The following is a 20970-nucleotide window of genomic DNA, read 5'->3' as shown; positions in this document are numbered from 1 at the left end:
TACGTTGTAGGCTTGTCCTGGAGGGTCCAAAGACACTGGTTTATTCTGTAAGCTCCTTAAACCCTTGTTCTCTGTGTGCTTGTGGGGTCTGTCTGTCTGATAACTCTTTCCCACTGGGAACTGGCCTGAGACAAGCAATTCATTTTGCCTGAGCCACCAACTTGTATTTATTTTTAATAATCCTGAGTGTAGGAGGAATATAATAATTGAATAATCCAGAGGATCTGCTCCACCAACTAAGGGGAAGGTGTAGCAAAATTCATGGATTTTCCATCGGGTAGATTTATCAGAAGTTCCCACAACATGGGATGAATAAAGGCAACAGGAAACATACCTGGAAAATTATTCTTCAAGTGGATAGAAAATATAGTTTGACAACCTTATCATCTTCCCTTACCTATGCTACTGTTGAGGAATAGCAGTTTTCAAAGTTAATGCCATGTTATTAACTACTTGCAAAATACTAAATTAGAGTAGCCAGGAGCTGTGTCCATGTAAACCAATGAAATGTTAATTAGGATTTTTGTGGGGTACAGAGTTGGAGTTTGAACTGGCAGTGAATAAGAGTATTTCTCTCAGGTTGATTTGCAGGATCCTAGTTGAGCTTGGGGATTGAGCCTTATAGATAGAACCCCTGTATTTTGCAAATGTGAAATAAACCTTTATAAAATGAAACTCTGCTCAGGTTTGGCTCAGCCACCGCTCCATCATGAGGGGAGTGACTGGTTAAATTTGAGGGAGTGGCATTGTGACTTGGCACAGGGTCTCATTGCCCTTTGGGTTTGGCTGGCCACTTCTCCTTCATGATGGAGGGGCAGCAGGGCCAGACTTGAGTGTTGCTGCAACTTTGTGCACCAGGTTGCAATGCCCAGGCTGAGTCTCATCAGACAGGAGTTACAGCTGTCGGGTGAGTGTGGGGTGGGTTTTCCCTCCAGCCTCCTTCCCCCGGGCCTCCATTTCTCCCCAAGTTGGGGCAGGACCTATTCCCCCCCCCCCCCCACCTTCAGGGTAAAAATCTCCCCCCATCAAACCACACACAACTATTTTAAAAAAAAAAAAAAATTCCATGAGCTCTACTTATAGCTCTCCAGTCTCACCTCATTCCTATTGTTGGAGTGGGGAATCAAGCCATGAATTGTTGAGGCATTCCATGGCCTCTAGCATCTGCTTATGTTTAAGGCAGGCCCCGAGCTATGATGAACAATCTTAGGTGGCAACATTTGTTAGTAAAGACTAGGAAGAACTATGATAAACTCTAGTAAAAAGTGGTAATTGGACAACATCAAAGCTGGTGAACTTCATGATAGATAGGAGCAAATCACTGTATACCAGAAGGAATAATTTGAAACAATTCATATCCAGTTGGCTTATGAATCTGTTGTAACCTCTTGGCAGTGGGGAAAAGATCCAAAAGTCTGCTCAGTGGCCAAAACTAAATAATTGAGATATTAGGTTGTACTAAGGGTTAGACAAAAGTATTACACTGTTTATAGCTGCACTATGTACACTTGACAGGTGGTCTCACACCCTGAATACTTCATTAGGTTTTATTTGCTTCATTTTAAGAGACCCAGCAAAAATGGAATGGAAAAGATGGAAAAAAAGGAAAAGATTTAGGAGAAAGCAACAAAAATTATTGTAGAGACCATGGAGAATTCTCTATAAAAGATCAAGATGATGATGATGATGATATTAAGACTAAGGAAAATAATTTAGCTTGGAAACGAAAAGATTATCAAGATGTTGGACATGGTATATAAAGATTAAGCTCTTTGTAGCTGCAGATCATGAAAAAGTGAGTAGTAAGATCTGGAGGCACAGACAGGGAGCCCAGGAAGCTTGCTGTAAACTCTGTTTAACTTTCACTAAAGCTTTGAGTTAGTGATCAGAGTATAGAATAATATGGTTTGAGTGGAGGTACTGAATGGAAGTACTGAAATATTCAACGATCTCTTCATTCTGGGCTGCTGTTTTTCTTTTCTTTTGTTTGAATCCAGTATCCCTAAGTAAATGTAGTTGTGGGGGTCCAAGGAATCTCCTGTCCTTCCATGCACCCACTTTCTCCTCTTATGAGGATTGCACCTGTTCTACTCTTGAATGCAATTTTACTTTTTAAACTCTGGTGTAGAAGCATGAAACTGACCAGAATTTCCTTCTATTCTGAGTTGGTTCTGCTTTTTCTAGTGCTGTACAGCAAGAGCTTTGGGCAAGAACATTAGCACAAGTATGATTCTAGTCAGGAGCCAGAGATGCAAAAAAGAAAGATGGTGTGAGGTGAGTCCATGAAGGAGGGACAGACACACAAGGGTGGGACCATGCTCATCAATAAAGTGACATTGCATCTGAGTTCATGAGCAAGTTTGGGGGCTGGCGGGGAAGAGGAGAGTAAAGCTCACTAATGTAACTTGCTAGGAATCACCTTGCCCCAAATGCAAGACCAGCAGATTGCCAAGTGAGCTACCTCTAGCTCTTCTCAGCTACTAAGAAGGTCACTGATGTGTGGCCTTTCAGGGAAAGTAAAGTGAGTAGTCCTGGAAACCGCATGATGATAAGAATAACTCCATGCAGCCTGCACTAGCGCTCTAACTCTTGTATTTGGTGGAACATGAATTTCAGTCTGAAATCCATTTTGTAGTTTTTGATATGCAATGCTTAAAGTCTTTATCTCCTGCTATCACTATTCTGATTACTTGTGGTAAAGAAAGGCGAGATCAAAATAGAGCCTGAAGAGAAACTGGCAGAAATAAGATGTTGAGGATGTGGGTCGTGGGTGAAGAAAATGCATAAAATCCATATAGTGGAAGACTGAGAAAGAGGGGACTATACTGAGTTTTAGTAGGAAGTTTGTACAGTAATTCCTCGCTTAACGTTTTAGTTATGTTCCTGAAAAATGCGACTTTAAGCGAATCCAATTTCCCCATAAGAATTACTGTAGAGGGGGGGGGGGGGTTAGGTTCCAGGGAATTTTTTTGCCAGACAAAAGATATATACATATATACATACATACATACACAGTAGTATAAGTTTTTTAAACAAACAGTTTAATACTGTACGCAACAATGATTGTGAAGCTTGGTTGAGGTGGTGAAGTCAGAGGGGGGGATATTTCCCAGGGAATGCCTTACTGCTAAATGCACCTCATGAACTAGCACTTGGCTGAGCCCTAAAGGGTTAACATGCTGTTAATGGAGAGAGGGGAGACAGCATGGTAGAGAGAAACAGAGACACACCCTGTGTGTGTGAGAGAGAGAGAGATTGCCCCTTTAAGTACGCTGACCCCACTCTTAAGTACACTGCCTTTTTAAGTAGATCAGCAAGTTGAGACAGCAGCTACTACCAGCAAGCTCCCTCTGTTCTGAGCTCTGTCGTGTCCCCCGTCTGTCCCCCCCCCCCGCTCTGTGAAAATAAGGTACAGTACAAGAGCAGGGGGAGGGGGACACCTCGACATTAGCCCCCTTCTTCCTCCTCCTGCACAGCAAGCAGGAGGCTCCTGGAAGCAGCTCTAAAGCAGAGGGCAGGAGCAGCACATGGCAGTGGGGGGAGGGACCAGTGAGCTGCCCGGCAATTGATAGCCTGCTGGGCAGCTGCCGCACAGGGAACTTAGGGGAGCGGGGAGCTGATAGCAGGGCTGCCGGTCCACCTGGCTCCAAGCCCCAACCAGCTAGCGCCAACGGGCTGCTCTTTCTGCAAGCAGTGGACAAAGCAGGCTGCCAAACAACGTTATAAGGGAGCATTGCGCAACTTTAAACGAGTGTGTTCTCTAATTGATCAGCAACATAACGTTAACTGGGGTGACTTTAAGTGAGGAGTTACTGTATATGAATATTTGTCAAGGGCTTCTGTGCATGTCCATTTACCAGATTTGTTGCCTCTGGCACTGAGCTGCACAATTGTGTAGACAAGGAATATCCTTGGTGGGTGAAAGTGCTGTGCTGACACAGTTTGCTCTGTAGAAGGGAATGCACCCCCAACCATCTTAATTCCTTTGTCATAGCGAGCTACAGAACAACCTGGTATTCACGAGCTAGTTATAGTGTTGTTTGTTTAATTATACTGTATTGTAAATGGGCCTTTCACCTTAGGTTAACTCTGAGGCTGTGGTAAGTCCCAAACTCCACATGAGGTTAAAAAGATGGGCATCTTGCTGAGCTATCTATTTCAAGATAGATACCCACATTAGCTGTCTTGTGTGCTTGAGAGAAACCATCATATCCCAGCGCATGATGTGCTGTGCCTTCACTCCCTGACAAGGAAGAATAGACATGCCCTTGGCTTTCTTCAACCTGCTGTTTCTATCACTCCTTTGGGAGTAAGAAGGCCAGTCTTTGTGCTGAGGTCTTCTGAAAAGAGACCTGAGACATGCCCTGTTGCTCCAGTCTTGGTGCTGCCCTTGATGTTATTGGGCCCAGGAAGTATCGCTCCAAGACAACAGTTGGCTGGGGTCAAGCTTCCCATCTGTCACCATCCAGTGTTGCAAGCTTCATCCCCAAAAAAGTCTCCCATATTGCGCCATCGGCACAAAAGGTTGTTCCATGTCATTAGAGTTGACAATGCTCTGTGCCATAAGTGAGATGCAAGACTCCTGAGTTCCTGTTGAACCAATTAAGCAGGGTGGATTGATTTAAATCAAAGCAATTTAAATCACCAATTTTAATAATGGTTTAAATCGGCAAGCAGAAAAACTTGTTTTAAAGCATCAATTTTAATCTTATTTTGCATTTGTACTTTAGTTATTTTCCGAGAAGCTGATTCTCATTGATTGTTAACCATTAAAACATGTTGATTTGCAACTAATTATAGCCTTTACACTAAATTTGGTGCTTTTTGCTATCCAGGAGGGTATGCTATATATGAACACATTTAAGCAATTATATAGCTTAACTTATATTTATTCAGATGCTTAATTTTTTTACAGTATTATGTTGGAAATTGGTGAAGGATGTACATGTATCTCTTTACTAGATACAATTTTTATTTATGATTTGTGTCAAGCTCTTTGGAAATTCAAATTCAACTAAATGCACAAAAATATCATTTTAAAATAGTTTTAGTTTAATAAAAAGAACATTTTACATGTGCTGGATAGATAAGAAAAATTTTATCAAAATGCTTTTCCAGATAAAAATAATTATTAAACCAAGTATTCTGTGTAGTTAGTAAATGGAACTGCTTGTTTTTACATTACCATGTCCTTCAAGATTTTAGAATTAGATCTCACCCTCACCTTGTTTTTATTCATAGCGTGGAAGAGGACAAACTTTTCTGCCTTTTTCACCTCCCAATTGATTTCTTAACTTTGAATGAACTAGTCACTGAAGTGAAGTAGTTGAATAAACTGAAATGAAAATAGCCTCTTCTGCAGGTGGAGAAAAACTATTGCTGTCAAAAACTGATTTAGCACTTCAAACTCTGGTTCTAGGTGCTTTGCCAGTGACTTCAACCAGTTCAGTAGTTCACTTTCTTTAAAACTTGCCAGCACACATGTACTGCTTATTTTTAAATTAATGTAAATGATTTTAATTATAATTTTAGGGCTTTTAGTATAGGTTGCCATAATTTCAAATAGTTTATTTTTAAAAAATCATATTTTAAACAGAAAAAAATCTAATTTAAGTTAATTTTTTTTTAAATCAGATTTAAGGTTTTTATCCACCCTGCTACTTGGGGTAAGAGAAAAGAAAGAGAACATTCAGATCCTTAAAAGGATTCTAAGGAGAGAGAAAAAAGGCATTGTTTTCCTTTATTACCACTGATGCATGTTGCCTTTGGTGCTTCCTTTCTAGTTTTGGCATATCATTTGGTTGGTACCCCTCCTCAGCGCCAGGCCTTGGTGCTAATTAATTTAGATACTTTACCAGTGCATATACCACCAGTCTCATTGCTATCACCTTTCTTGACCAGGGGACCAGCTCTGAGCCTTTTGGCTACTTATCTGCTGCTTGACTCTGCATAGGGTTACCCTGTATTTCCCTGGACGTGTCCGGCTATTGCGTCTCTAAATAGCAGCCCGGGAGGAATTGGTAACAAGGTTAAAATGTCCGGGGTTTTTTTTCTCCCTCGCCGCCCTCCCTCCCTTCCATGCAGAGGGCGGCTGCTGATTGGGCGGCTGGGCTGATTGAGCCACTCCCATTGGCCTCCAGCAGCCAGAGCCTTCTCCTGCTCCCCCCTCCCTCTGTCTGCAGCCCTGTGAACACACAAACCAACCCACTGGGCAGCGTGTTTTGCCTACACGTGGAGCCAGAATGGTAAGGAGTCCGGGGGGGGGGCAGTCAGGGAGCCGGGGATGTGTTGGATGGGTCCCCGGCCTCCACCTGCCACCCCCCCCGCACGTGAGCCTCCCCCTCCCCGCCTACCTCTCCCTTGCCTGCTTGTACTGCCAGAGCCAGCAGCAACTGCTGTCTGCTGCCATCAGGTCCTAGTGCCCCCCATCTACTAATGGGAAGACAGGCTGCACTTACCCTGCCCTTCCACCCTAGCCCTGAGCCTCTCCAATGCCCCAAACCCCTCAGCCCCAGCCCTCATCCCCCCACACCCTAATCCTTTGCCCCAGCCCTGAGCCTCCTCCTGCATCATGAACCCCTCATCCCTAGCCCTGAGCCCTATCCCCCGCACCCTAATCGTCTGCTCCATCCCTGAGCCCCCTCCAGCATCATGAACCCCTCATCCTCTGACCCACAGCCCTCACCCCTGCATCCCCTCCTATCCCTAAACTCCCTCCCAACCCCCCTCCCCCCTTCCCACACACCCCCTCCTGCCCTCAAACTCCATCCCAGAGCCTGCACCCCTCACCCCCCTCCTGCACACCCACCCCCTGCCCCAGCCCGGAGCCTGCACCTGGCACCCAAACTCTATCCGAGAGCCTGCACCCCTCCTGCACCCTAAACCCCAGCCCAGGACCTGCACACCAGACCTCCTCCCCCTCTCCCAGAGCCTTAGGCAGGTGTGTGTGTGGGGGGGGGGAGTTCTGGGCACCACCAAAATTTCTACAGCCCTGCCACCCATGCGAGTGGATAAGGGTCAGGGCAGTCAGGGGACAGGTAAGGTCCTGGGGGCATTTATGGTGGGGGTTCTCAGCAGGGGGCGCAGTCAGGGGACAAGAAGCAGGGGGGGTTGGGGTTCTGAGGGGGGCAGTCTGGGGATGGGAAGTGGGAGTGGATGGGGGCGGGGCTAGGGTGGGGCTCCCCCCAGTGTCCTCTTTTTTTTGATTGTGGAAATATGGTAACCCTAACTCTGCACAACAGCATTTGTCACGGGTCTTAATCTGAAATACCCCCAAGGAAGAGGGGAATTTCAGCTGAATTTTGTAAGTGATATTGTACCAGCCTTCCAAAACTAGTATGGAAATTTACCAGCAGAGGCATAAAGTCTGCTTGCCCACCCTTTACCATGATGATGAAAAACAAGTATATGTTTTCCTGTCCTGTTCTAGACAAGTGGAAGTTGGGGGGATTGCAGCTTTGCTTCCATGGCTGTGGTTAGACAACTTTATCTGTATTTTATATTTCCTCTTTTGCCTATTGGCATATGTCAAGTCAGCACTTTCCTTGTGGAAATCTATCAATTCAAAGTCTTTTTGCTTAGGCTGATTAGGAGCCACCCAAGTGTTTTCCTTTACTAGCATATGTGTATTTTCTTTTTCTTTCAAAACTCTGCAGTCTGGCCACGGAGATGGATGATTCCATGGCTATATTCTTAGTGTGGAAAAATGAGAGTTTTGTATAAGAACCTTGTCAGGACAACTGATAAATGTTACCTGTTACTCCAGTTGTCTTAGGATAGCCAGGATCTTAAAAAAAGGAAAAAAGTACAGGAGTCTGTAAATATGAAAAAAAGTAGAATACAGGATAGGAATATGAATGCAAAATATCCTATTGTTTCAAGTGTGAATTTTAATACTGTTTGGGTTGCATTCTGGAATGGACTCGTAGTTAAATCCCTTGGTAGAGAAGCCATTGTTAAAGTAGTATCATCCATTCCATTACAAGTCTTTTTTTAAAACTTTCTCACTGTCTAGGGAACAACTTTTGAGCCTGAAATTTCTCATGTTTAGTTTAATGCCATAGATTTGATTTAAAAACAAACAAAAGCTATAAAATAACTTGCCCATACTGTTCTTGAGTTGTATACATTATTTTGGGAAATTAATTCTTCTGGCTTCTTAAATTTCACTTTTTTTTCATAGAATATCAAGGTTGGAAGGGACCTTGAGGTCTAGTCCAACCCCCTGCTCAAAGCAGGACCAATTCCTAGACAGATTTTTGCCCCAGATCCCTAAGTGGTCCCCTCAAGGATTGAACTCACAACCCTGGGTTTAGTAGGCCAGTGCTCAAAGCACTGAGCTATCCCTCCCTTCTGCCCCCTTTTGATGGAAAGGAACGTCAAACAGCTGGCACTTACATGTTCAAACTTCATACTACTTTATGGGAAATAGTACATATATTAGATTTCACTTACTTTTTGTCTTCTTGCTTCTCTTGGAATCTTAAGAAAGTATAGTGATACCCTACAAAAGCTGGCTTGGTTAACTAAGCGTGACTGTACAGACAAATGATAGGAAGCAAATTCCCTGTGATGTTTGTATGGTTCATGTGAATCAATGATTATTTTTCGTAGGTTTAATGATATGCTAGTCCTGTAAGAAGTAGAACAATTTGCTTTGCATGTCTGTGTTACTAGCAGGCTTGTTTTTCAAGGACTGATGGATGAAATAGAAATGTGTTTATTCTGGGGCATGGAGGTTATTTTAAAAACAAGTTTCCAAATTCTCGCTCCATAGGTTGGTAAGGTTTTGGAGTTTGGCATAGGCAAAGCCTCCAGCTAGTGCCTTGTGGTGTTCAATAACAGCCTCATTAACAGACTGAGTTGTATTGTTTCCTATCCACTCCTCCTTGGCTGGTACCTCCTTGGTTGGTAAGATAGTGGCAACACTTTAAGGCTTCAAGTGTGGAGAAAAATGTGACCCTTCTGGGATGTACACAGTTGTTAAACCTTTTTTTTTGGTCTGAGTGCTTGCAATGGTATGATACTATTGATTGAACCAGTCTTCTTCATATGTGATACTGGTAGTCTTGGCCATGGTTTAACTGGTAACTTTTTTTGATCAGGTAGGATAGTTGTGAACAACAGTTACACTAAACTCTGGGACACAAACTTAACTAAGTTTTTCAGACAAAATATATTTTGATTAGTTGTCAATGTTTTCAGAGTATCTCTGATTAAAACAGGTTCTAATTTGGAGGCCATTAGTCATGTCTCCCATTTAAAACTGTGTACTTTTTAAGTAAAAATGCCCAACTTACTAATGTTTGACAAATGGTTCCTACTCAGCATGCATAGTAACTTTCTATTTGAATATATTCTAGCAAACAAGTATGCTCCTTCCTGATTGAAGGGAAAAACCAATGCAGTGAGGAAATGATTTTCAAGGTTCCAAGGAGTAATTATAAATCGGGAGAGGAAGGGGGAAAATATTCTTACAAAAATACTAGAGTTGTGTATAATAGAAATAAAAAGTTCTTTTTGAAAATCCTGTTTAGAATGGAACTAAATCCATGCAGTCACACTGGCTTTTGATAAATTTTGGTAGAAGATCAATTTCAGACTGAAGACATTTGTAGTATCTCATTTACAGTGCTTTTTCCGTTATAAAGATTACTCTAATCATTTGTTCTTATTCATATTTAGTCTGTTACCTTGTTTCTCATAGCATACATGATGCAGTTTTGTTTATTTTCTTCTGTTTAATTTTTTTTTTCACAGCAAGGGGATATTTTATCTTATACTTCCTTACACTTATCAGCATTCATTTCCTCTTTTGGCATTCAGATCATGATGTGATGTAACAGAACCTAGTAAGAAAGACTTCCCAGGTTATATTTCCTTGAAATATTTAAATGGAATCTGTTAGAGCAGTAGGAAGCATCTGTGCTGCATTTCTTAAAATACAGAAAGGCCCTGTGTTGTGGCAATGGTTCTTTCAATGAAAAAGGGTTGGATGTGCCTCTCTTGGAACTACAGTAGTCACTGTCCCTCATTGTGGTCCAAGTTGGCTTCCTGAAGAATCCTCTTTTCACTGCCTCTCAGGGTTCGTTGATTTAGTTCCTAAGGCCAGGGACACACAATAAGGATTCCCTTACTTGCAGCACAATGTCTCCGTCAGTCTGTAGAACAGTTGTCACCAACCCATGGATTGCAATTGACTGGTTGATCCTGGAGCCTCTGCCAGTCGATCGCCATCTCTGGGCCGCTAAAAGTTCAGCGGGGTTCGGGCAGGCTGCCTGCTGTGACCCCACACTGCTCCTGGAAGCTGCTGGCACGTCTCTGTGGCTCCTGGGGGGGAATGAGGGGTGGCTTTACGCGCTGCCCCCAGCACTATCTCCACATCTCTCGTTGACCGGTTCCTGTCCAACGGGAGCTGCAGAGTCGGTGCTTATGGGTGGGGGCAGCGCACAGAGATCTGCTGCCTTTCCTCCCCACCCCCTGCTGCAGAGACGTGCCAGCAGCCAGTTGCTTCCGGGAGCAGTGTGGGGCCATGGCAGGCAGGCAGCCTGCCTGAGCTCCGCTGCACTACCAGCTGGGAGCTGCTTGTGATAAGCACCTCACATCCCCTCCCATGCTCCAGCCCGGGGCCCCCTCCTACACCCAAACTCCCTCCCAGAGCCCACACCCCTCACTTACACCCCAACACTGTGCACCAGCCCAGAGCCCCCTCCTGCACCCAAACTCCGTCCCAGAGCTTGGACCCCTCACTCTCTCCTGCACCCCAACCCCCTGCCCTAGGCTGGGGCTCAGCCTGGAGCCCCCTCCCACACTCCGAACCCCTCGGCCCCAGCCCAAAGCCTGTACCCCTTGCCCAAGCCCAGTAAAAGTGAGTGAGGGTCTCATACACCTCGCACCCCCCGCTTCCCCAATCCCTTGCCCTGAGCCCCTTCCTGCGCACCACACCCACTCTCGCACTCCCTCCTGCACCCCTACCCCGGCCCTTCATACAATTTCCCCACCCAGATGTGGCCCTCGGCCCAAAAAGTTTGCCCACCCCATTCCAGACCAAGGCTTTTTCTCCAAATGCATGCATTAAAGTATCGCATATGTGTTAAATGACCAAATTAGACGACATTTTTCCGTAAGTGCGGGATGCATAAGTCGGGTTTGTGTAACCTGGAGAGCGGCTGTATATTGATTTGCTCAATTTGTTTTTCATGATCTTTATCTTTCTTTGCAAATATCAATTTATCCAGCTTTATTCATAAAGTAGATATAATTATTCCCATTTTTACAACTATGTAAAAACTGAGGGGTTTATGTGACTTGGCCAAGGTCAGGGCCAAGCTGCCAGTAGAACAGAGGTCATGACTCAAAGTCCCCTGTTCTAAATTCTGAATTGCACTCCCACTTCAACTAGGCCAGTCCATCTTCAAGAATTAGATTAATAACATAAAGGATTTAAAATACCTTTTGCAATACAGAGGGCTAACTTCATTTTTCTCTTCCCTTCCAGGATATGTTTCACACTCTGTGCTGGCTGTCTGTACTTACAGAAGATATTTAAAAACAAACATTTTTGTCAAAGTTTTTGATTCCAGTGGAATCTGTGCTTTTGATTTTGTCTTGTGAATTAACTTCTGAAACAATGCCTGTACAAGCTCCACAATGGACGGATTTTCTCTCCTGCCCGATTTGCACACAAACTTTTGATGAAACGATCCGGAAGCCCATCAGCTTGGGCTGCGGCCACACTGTCTGCAAGATGTGCCTCAACAAGCTCCACCGTAAGGCATGCCCCTTCGACCAGACCACTATCAATACAGATATTGATCTCCTCCCTGTGAACTCAGCCTTGTTGCAGCTAGTGGGTGCTCAGGTAACAACGCACATTTTTCTTTTTTGTTCTTTCTTAGTTTTTCCTTGCATTTTTTTAAGGGAAGAACAAGTGAATGAAAATTGTGGGACTAATGATGGTTGCTAGATGGGTGTAGAGCAGAGAGCCATGGGTACAAGAGTGGAAAATATAGTGAATGCTACTTTCAAGTTTTCATTTTTCCATTGGTCTAGAAAACTAACACTTGATGATGATGATGATGATAGACCTTCCAAGGTAGACTTTTAAACATGACTGCTGGGTGTTGCCGAGTGTGTTGGGAGGCTTTCAGGTGAATTGATCAGACAGTAAAGGGACAGATGGTGATGTGTGTGTTTTTAAGAGGAAACTTTAATGACTTTTGCTTGTGCTTTATTTTATTTTAAATCCTTCACCAAAAACAAAATCCTTTTTGATGAGATGGAAAATTGCAGAGTCCTGACCACTTAAGTACTAAAGATTCCATGGCAATCTTGGCTAGATTTAAGGATGTTAAAGAAATTCTAGCTACATTGTAACTGATTTATTGCTGTATAGTTTCAGTTGGATGAGGTATTTTAGAAAGGAAGGATGGCCTTGTGATTAAGGCACTGGATTGGGTTTCAGGAAATTGGGGTTAAATTTCTGACTCTCTGTCAGACTTCCTGTGTGAATTTGGGCAGTTGGCTTAATTTCTCTGAGCCCCTGTTCCATACTTGTAAAAGAGGATGCTTTCTTTCTCTCCATCTCTTTTTAGATTGTGAGCTCTTCAGGGCAAGGACTGTCTGTCTCTATGCATATTTACAGTGCCTGGCACTATGAGGTTGTGATCTTGGTTGAGGCTTCTAACCATTGCTGTAATACAATAACTGTTCTTAACTTTTGTCCTAAACATCAAGGAGGCTACCACTTTGCCCTAGTCTTTCTCAAATGCAGGGCACATTGACTATTTAGAAAAAAGGCATTTGGATGAGGCTACAAACACTTTGAGCTCTTTCATACTGAAAGGGTGTGTTCTCTTGGGCACATCTCCACAAAACTGAGCTGGGCTCAACAAAACATGATTATGAAGTATATGTCACTCAGGAGTATTCTTGACAGCCTTCATAGTCTAATACTGCGCTGTTCTGGATTCCACTTCCCAGTTAACACTCTTTGCTTGACCCTCCCCCCACTTCTTGTAAATCTTCTGAGTTTCAATCCCTGTACATCTAATGGCTCTAATGTCTTAAAAAGAGAAGCATGAAATCCAGAAAGCTGAAGTTTAATTGTAGAAGGAAATGATGCAGGAGACACTTAAAACTTGTATCTGGGGAAAAGGAGCCCCTTCTTTCAGTTTAGTACTTTTGTAAGGGATTACCAATTTATAACTGTTTATTTTCTTGGGTTCATTCCTGCATGTGTTTTTAAAAATAATAATTTTAAGAAGCAAAACTATTTTAAGGGGAGTAAAAGTAATGACAGGATTCACTTAAAGCAAATGGGTCACTTTGGCCTGTTTGTGTACCAGCATCATTGGTGAAGTCAGTAGAACATTATGTGTTTCTGGGAATAACGTGCTAACTGATACAGATACAGCCCAGGCATTAAAAGAACACTGGGGTTTTTTTGTTGTTGTTATACTTATTATGCGTTTGTGGTGGTAGAGAGTATAGATTTTTGTTGTTTTGTTTTTGTTTTAAAAACTTAAAATAGAGAAGAAATTCTTAAAGTGGTCAAAGTGGTTTATTTAAGTATCCCTTCAGTGCTTACTCTGATTAGCCATTTTAAATATCTACCAGACAGGTCTTTTGAGGTTGTGTAGTCCCTGCTTCAACATACAGTCTCTCTGCCCTCCTGCTTTTTTCTGTGACACACGAAACTGCAATGTGCACATTCCAAACAGGTGACATCAAATGGCCAAAGTAAACTAGAATCCACATGTCAAGCATTAAGTTTCTTATTCAGCCCAGTTCCCAAAGAGCTAAGTATAGTTCCATGCACTAGATGTAGCAGGAATGAATGTGACAACATGGCAGGCGGGGTACACATAACAGATAGCTTTCTCTTCCAGATTAACGCCCTCTTTCTCCAGAGTTGGATTTTTTTTAAGTGTCATCAGTTAAATTGGTTGTACAGCAGGCCATGTCAGAAAAATGAAATGCTGTGTGTGAATGTAAAACTTTGTATGTTTTCACAAGCCCTGTGGAAGACAATAAATGGGTAGAGTTCTACCCTCTTTGTTCAGAATGAAGCATTATAAAAGCTTTACTGCATGCAGTTCTTTCAGCGTTTTTGTGTTTAAAAGAACACGTGCAAAATTGAAGTACAGAAATATTTAGAGAGAAAGATGTGCAACTAGAGAGCTCATACCATCATATTTGGAGGTGTTGCATTGAAATTCATCATTAAGTTGAGCTCCTTTAAGAGGGAATTCTGTGCTAAGGAACACTGCCTGGCACATTTCCTGAACTTAAAGCTTTGAGCAGTGTTTCTTGCCATAAACCAAAATGTGCATCTGTTTGAAAGGGGGAGGAGTTAGAAGGAGAGAAAGGCAGGCTGACAGCTGGAATTGGAGAAAACTTGCTGTGCCTTTGCTTAGTATATCTTTATTCCGTGCAATTAAACTCTTTTTTTAATATGACAGTTACTATAAAGTAGAGGTCCCCAAACTGTGGGGCATGCCCCCCTAGGGGGGTACAGAGAAACATTCAGGGAGCACAATGCGGCCCAGGCCATCCCCCACAGAAGATGGGGAGGGAGTGCCGCCCAGCTACCGGCCCCTGGGCTGCAGCTCCGTTCCTGGTTCCCCACCCCCAGCCTCAGCCACCTTACCCCTTGTCCAAATCCAGTGGCACTGAAACATTTTTAATAGCGGGGATGCTGAAAGCCAGCCCCCTTACCCCTGTCCGTGTCCCCCCTCCCCCAGCTGGGGCTGGGAGCAGAGCCATGTCTCTGGGAGGGGGAGACCTGGATAGGGGTAAGCGGGGTCAAGGCTGGGGCCAGCAGCTGAGGCGGCTGCAGTACCCCCCACACCCTTAGTACCCGTGCCTATGTCCACATCTCACCTCGGGAGCTGCAACCCCAGCTCAAGGTGGGTGGGGAGCATGGATGGGGTAGGTTGGGGTGTGACCCTGAAAAGTTTGGGGACCACTGCTGTAAAGGATGAAGCTGATACCCCTCCTCCAAAACAAAATTTTTTAATTATTAATTCAGAATCTTGTAGTTGCTCTCAGCCTGTATGAAATGTATCCTTAGCATTCTTTTTCAGGCCCCACCCCATATATTTCATCATAACCAACTTCTGCCTGCAACTGCAGTTGCTTGTGCTTATGGACTACATTCCAGTGTCATTCTCAGTATTATTAATTGTAGGGGAAGATGCATGGAAAATAAAGGCACATTTAAAGCACCAAAATATCCTTGATATTTTGCCTGCCTTTCCTTAAACTAACTAGCTCTCTTGTAGGACTATTACACAAGACTAGTTTGTAATTTGAGCCCTGGTGGGTTTGGGGAGGGGATGGTGAAATGAGGTGATAGAATGTTTTGATGAAGATGAAAATAAAGTCATGCTTCAGTGCTATCTATTTTGAGCATCTAAAGTACTTTGCAAGCACTAACGAATATAGGGTGTCACTCACTTTATTCACAAAGTGGTGAATTGCTAATTTTGCAAATGGGGAACTCGAGGCACTCTGACCATAAGTGACTTAGGGCTTGTCTACACTGGCAATTAACAGCGCTGCAACTTTCTTGTTCAGGGGTGTGAAAAAAAACACACCCCTGAGCACAGCAAATTGCAGCGCTGTAAAGCGCTAGTGTAGACAGTGCATCAGTGAATGTCTACACTGAAGCATTACAGCTGTGCCGCCTTATCGCTTTAAGTGTAGACTTGCTCTAACTCAAGTTTCCCTCAGTATGGGGCATTACACTGTCTATCAAACTGCCAGGTTATCTCTCTCACATTTAGCAGTTACTTTGCAAAAAGTAAAAGTAAAATAAACTCTACATTTCAAGCTGAGCTTTCCAGTGGAAAGGGGAGAAACAGATTGAACATCTAGGTATCACTTAAAAAAAAATAAAATCTTGGATTTAAAATTGTTCATTGTGTAGCTTTACTTGCCTTTTTTATGTTCGTTTTTTGTTTGTTTTTGTACTATTTGGGGCTGGGGAAAGCTTTCTGGTTGGTTGCCTAGACAGTCCTGGTCTCTCACTAGACCAGTTCTGCTGTGTATAGCATTCCTAACCAATGCTGTGAATGCATGCTAAATCTACCCTGATTCAGGATAATAATCCATTGCTGCCCGCTGTGTTCCTGTCTCACGCCTATTCCAAACCATCTTTCTGCTATATGTAACAATGTTGTTGCATTTCATGTTGTGCCATAGTCCCTAGATTGAGGGAAGCAGAGTTAAATGGAAACATGCACACAGTAATCTTACAGTAAGGATGCTGTAGAGTGCTAGCCTCAGCACAAATGTAGATAGATGCACATGGTTAGACCTAGACGTGTTCTGTTTGGGTACTTTCCCAGACAGAAGCAGATTGTTACAATGACATAGGCTTTGTGAGGGAAACATAGTATTAAAATGATGATTAATATTGAAAGTGTTGGTTAAACTGGTGTCTAGAAATTTGGAAGAAAGGCAGTCTGGGGTCGCTCTTATTGTACATTTTATGGTAGTGACCACTGACTAAAGTGGTAAAAACATTTCATCCTAAAGCCCTCTTTCACTCAGATATGAAGGAAATTGTATGAGAAAGTTATAGCTAAGATTCTTGCTGGGAGAGGAGGAGGTAGTTTGCAGTTCCAATATAGTAGTAGGTTTCAGAGTAGCAGCCGTGTTAGTCTGTATCCGCAAAAAGAACGGTAGTACTTGTGGCACCTTGGAGACTAACATGTATTTGAGCATAAGCTTTAATATAGTAGTAGTAGTCTGAGGAAGCCTGGAGGCCAGGATTGAACTTGTTTTTAAAATTTAACTTGTCTTCTCAAGTGTGTGCGCACGCACATTGTGGTGGTGGGGAAATATTAATTTTAACCTTATCTGGAGGAGATGACACTGTTCTGCGTAAACTAGGAGAAGTTCAGCTCTATAAAACAGCTTAAATTTTTTTTATTTTAACCACCAAAAAAAAAGTAATGCATTGTGAATGTTATGTAACTAAATACCTTTTTTGAATGCAAATGCAAACTTAAGTTGAGAACACATCATATTGTCAAAAATATTTGTGGACATCAGTATGATTATGCACTAAAATCTCATTCAGGTTTAAAGATCCTCCCCAATAAAGAAACTGTATCAAAGTCAGGGAAAAATTTCAGTTTCCCGTGGGTGGTTTTGATTTCTGATGAATTAGCTGAAAAAAGAAATGAATGCTGCCTCCTAACACTTTAAAAAAACAAAACAGCTAACCGATTGTGGTATTCGACTAATCACTTATGCTGATAGTGGTGTGTGTACATGTAGCACAAAGTCGCTAGTTGTTTACTGGGTTTATAATCTGGCCCTTTTTCCAAGTGTGGCCTGATACATGTGCTGTTATCATTATCTCCCTAAACTGAAAATGACAGTAGCCCTAAGTCAGTGGTTCTCAACCAGGGGTACATGTACTCCTCGGGGTACACAGAGGTCTTCCAGTGGGGGTACATCAACTCATCTAGATATTTACCTAGTTTTACAACAGGCTACATAAAAAGCAATAGAGAAGTCAGTACAAACTAAAATTTCATACAGATAATGACTTGTTTATACTGCTCTATATACTATACACCGAAATGCAAGTACAATATTTATGTTCCAATTGATTTATTTTATAATTGTATGATAAAATGAGAAAGTAAGCAATTTTTCAGCAAGTGTGTTTTCATATCTGATTTTGTAAGCAAGTAGTTTTTAAGTGAGGTGAAACTTGGGGTACGCAAGAGAAATCAGACTCCTGTAAGGGATACAGTAGTCTAGAAAGATTGAGTCACTGCCTTAAGTGATCCAAGTTAGGGGAGGAAATAAAGCAATTACATGCATTAGTTTGTGTGCTTCATCTTAGGCACAAATCTAATGTGCAGTGCAGCAGTTTGACCATTTGACTTTCTATAGAAAATTTTAGAGCAGCCAAGTCCTCAATGTGGATCTGCAAATACCTGCAAACCAAACCAGCTGGTAGGTCTAATTTTAGGCCTACTAGCTTTGAGTGTCCCTTTCTAAATATCTTGCTTTAGCATCAAAAATTGATCACCAGTACATATGAAACTACTGGTGTGTTGCTTTAATATCTGATGTACTAGCTGGTGTTCCAGTAAATTATAAGTCTTCTGCTTTTATCATTTCAACCACTAAATCAAAATGGTTGTTGCCACACATTCCAAGTAAACTTGAAATCATTGCAAGCTTCGGCATGTCTTTTAAACTTCATTCTAAGGCATACATTGATTTGTGCCCTAAGCTCACTGAAGTGCCCTTGTGCTGCCATATAATACAACTAGCTATGTAAAGAGAAACTGTTATATTGTGTGATGGTGTTAAAAAGTCTGTTTAATACCAAGCAATTTTTAAAAGCTTCAGGCTGAAAAAGCTTTTCAAGTGTTAAGAATACCATGGATGAAGTGAAATGTCAAGGGTTCTAAAACTGGAGCATGTTCCCACATTAATGTTGTGGAAAGGTTGGATAGGTGGGCGTGAAAGAATATTTGACACTGAAGAGCTTGGTATGGTGTTTTTGTGTGTCTGTGCATACTGTAGTGTGTAAGTTTACCTTCATCTGTTTTCAGGTTCCTGAGCAGCAGCCAATTACTTTGTGCAGTGGAGCAGAAGACACCAAACATTATGAGGAGGCCAAGAAATGTGTGGAAGAACTAGCATTGTACCTCAAACCACTCAGCAATGCAAGAGGTAAGTAAGTCTTGCACTGCCCTACTTCCTTGGAAGGGAGAACTGGCAACAGATAATAGTTCATCCCTTCTTTTAAAAAGACCTTACACCATCAAAATAATTCTAGTGAAACCTGCTTGAAAAAAGGTCAAGTCCTGTTAAAGAAATGGGTTTTGTAAGCACTAAAGCTACCCTAGTTTTACCTTGATGTAGTGAGTCAAGGTCATCCCTATACTTTTGACCTCCACTAGCTACGTTGAGGTAAGTCACCTGTGTCTTATCTTAACTATCTCACAGTAAAATGGGGGAGGGATAGCTCAGTGGTTTGAGCATTGGCCTGCTAAACCCAGGGTTGTGAGTTAAATCCTTGAGGGGGCCACTTGGGGATCTGGGGCAAAAATCAGTACTTGGTCCTGCTAGTGAAGGCAGGGGGCTTTGATGATGACCTTTCAAGGTCCCTTCCAGTTCTAGGAGATAGGAGATCTCCATTAAATTAAAAAAAAAAAAAAATTAAACTCCATTCTGTAGTGAAAATATAGCCTGAAACAGGTAAAGTAAAATTTTGTTTGATGTCCCATGGGTCAATCCAGAAAAGTTGGACTTAATATTGTCCAACTAGCAGATGGGAACAGGAAGTCAATGTCATATTATAACATGGTGGCTTGACTCTTGAGGGCTGGAGCTAGCCAACACTGATTGCACATCTCCTTATATAGGAACTGGATCCATCTGAGTAATCCTGTTTGAACAATTGTAATAATAATAGAACTCTGTTATTTAAATATCTGTATGCTGGTCTAGGTGATTGTAAATGTCTATACGTTAGACACCTGCTAGCCAGAGATAGCTACGAAGGATGAGAGAGACAGTGATGAGGCCCCATCAGTGAGTCTGGGGTACAGTAGGTACTAGTAATACTTGGGTTTTTCTTTAGAGCAAACACATTTTTTGCCTTTTACTAAAGATTTCTATCAGGCTACTTTCTCTAGACCTGCTCAAGGGTTTCATCTTTCATATCTGCCTCTGGTTAAAAGGTTTTTGACAAATTTATCTTCACCCCCACTCTGAGTCTCCTGGCAAAGCTATGAGCAGCTGAAGCACTAAAGCTATCTAGTGAGTAGGGTTTTGTTTTTGTTTTTCTTCAAGCACTGCCTGAAATGAACCTTTCCAAGTTCACAGTGCATTTTTGAGAGGTTTGGATGTAGTGTTCAATGTACTAAAATGAAGTGCAGCAGGAGCTGGTTAGAAGATGTTTAAAGTGCAAAACACAGAAGTTGAAAGTTGACTTGGCTAGAGGAATGTGATACCTATAGGGCATTTAGATAATCCTGCAGAAGGAGAAATTTAGCTCACTGTCTTTGTATGCTTTTTTTTCTGAAGGTGTGGGTCTGAACAGTACCACTCAGAGTGTGCTAAGTCGCCCCATGCAGAGGAAGCTTGTAACGCTAGTTCACTGCCAGCTAGTAGAGGAAGAAGGGCGGATCAGGGCCATGCGTGCAGCACGGTCACTGGGTGAAAGAACAGTCACAGAGCTCATTCTTCAACATCAAAATCCCCAGCAACTCTCTTCCAACCTCTGGGCTGCAGTGAGGGCCAGGGGCTGCCAGTTCCTTGGGCCAGGTACGTACCAGTGAGATGACGAGTTCTTCTGCAGTAGCAGGATTCAGGGATTGGTGGGGGGGGAAAGATGGCTGGAAACTGCCTTGGCAGTGTTATTGGGCGGTGGCTTCTCTTCAGATATTTTGCAGTAGGTCTTCTGATTTAATGATAACTTTGAACTATTGTTATTGTCTTTCAAATATTTTTAGGGCTTATTCTGTCTTTCTGCAAAGCTCCAAAAAATCTGATGTCTTTAGTTGTTGACATGAACAGAGAAGACTGAGTAGTTTACCTCATGGTGGATTTTAAAAATCACTAACTTTAACCATGGTTTAAATCAGCGAGCAGGAAACCTTCATTTAAGTGATTAATTTGCATTTGTACTTTAGGAAAGAGAAAAGAGAGGTTGATAACCATTAAAACATATTGATTTGCAACTAAATAAAGCTTCTACACTAAATTTGGTACTTCTTTTTGCTAGCCAAGAGAGCACACAATACTTATACATGGCTATATAAGCAATTATAACTAAGGTTAAGATTTTTGTCATGGTTATTTTTAGTAAAAATCAGGGACAGGCTGTGGGCAATAAACAAAAATTCACAGAAGTCCATGACCTGTCTGATTTTTACAAAAAATAATGGGCCGGGGGAGGGGCCTGACAGGGGATGACTGAAGCCTGGG

At 42.4% G+C, this 20970-nt stretch overlaps 1 protein-coding gene across 9 annotated transcripts in view; it reads left to right on the top strand.

The window, feature by feature from the left end:
• RC3H1 (ring finger and CCCH-type domains 1) overlaps positions 1-20970 on the top strand; it is a 104186-nt gene that overhangs the window by 45852 nt on the left and 37364 nt on the right. For 6 of the 9 annotated variants that reach the window (XM_034779616.1, XM_034779615.1, XM_034779611.1 and 3 more), the window contains exons 1-3: positions 11630-11860; positions 18588-18708; positions 20068-20307. In XM_034779616.1, coding sequence (XP_034635507.1) covers positions 11630-11860; positions 18588-18708; positions 20068-20307 — 592 coding nt within the window. Of the gene's footprint in view, positions 1-11497; positions 11861-18587; positions 18709-20067; positions 20308-20970 lie in introns of those variants that run through there. The other 3 variants (XM_034779609.1, XM_034779617.1, XM_034779607.1) reach the window with 1 other exon arrangement.

The sequence above is a fragment of the Trachemys scripta genome, chromosome 8 (assembly GCF_013100865.1).
Source record: "Trachemys scripta elegans isolate TJP31775 chromosome 8, CAS_Tse_1.0, whole genome shotgun sequence".
NCBI classification, from domain to species: Eukaryota; Metazoa; Chordata; order Testudines; family Emydidae; genus Trachemys; species Trachemys scripta.
This window is presented reverse-complemented; position numbering and strand designations above follow the sequence as displayed.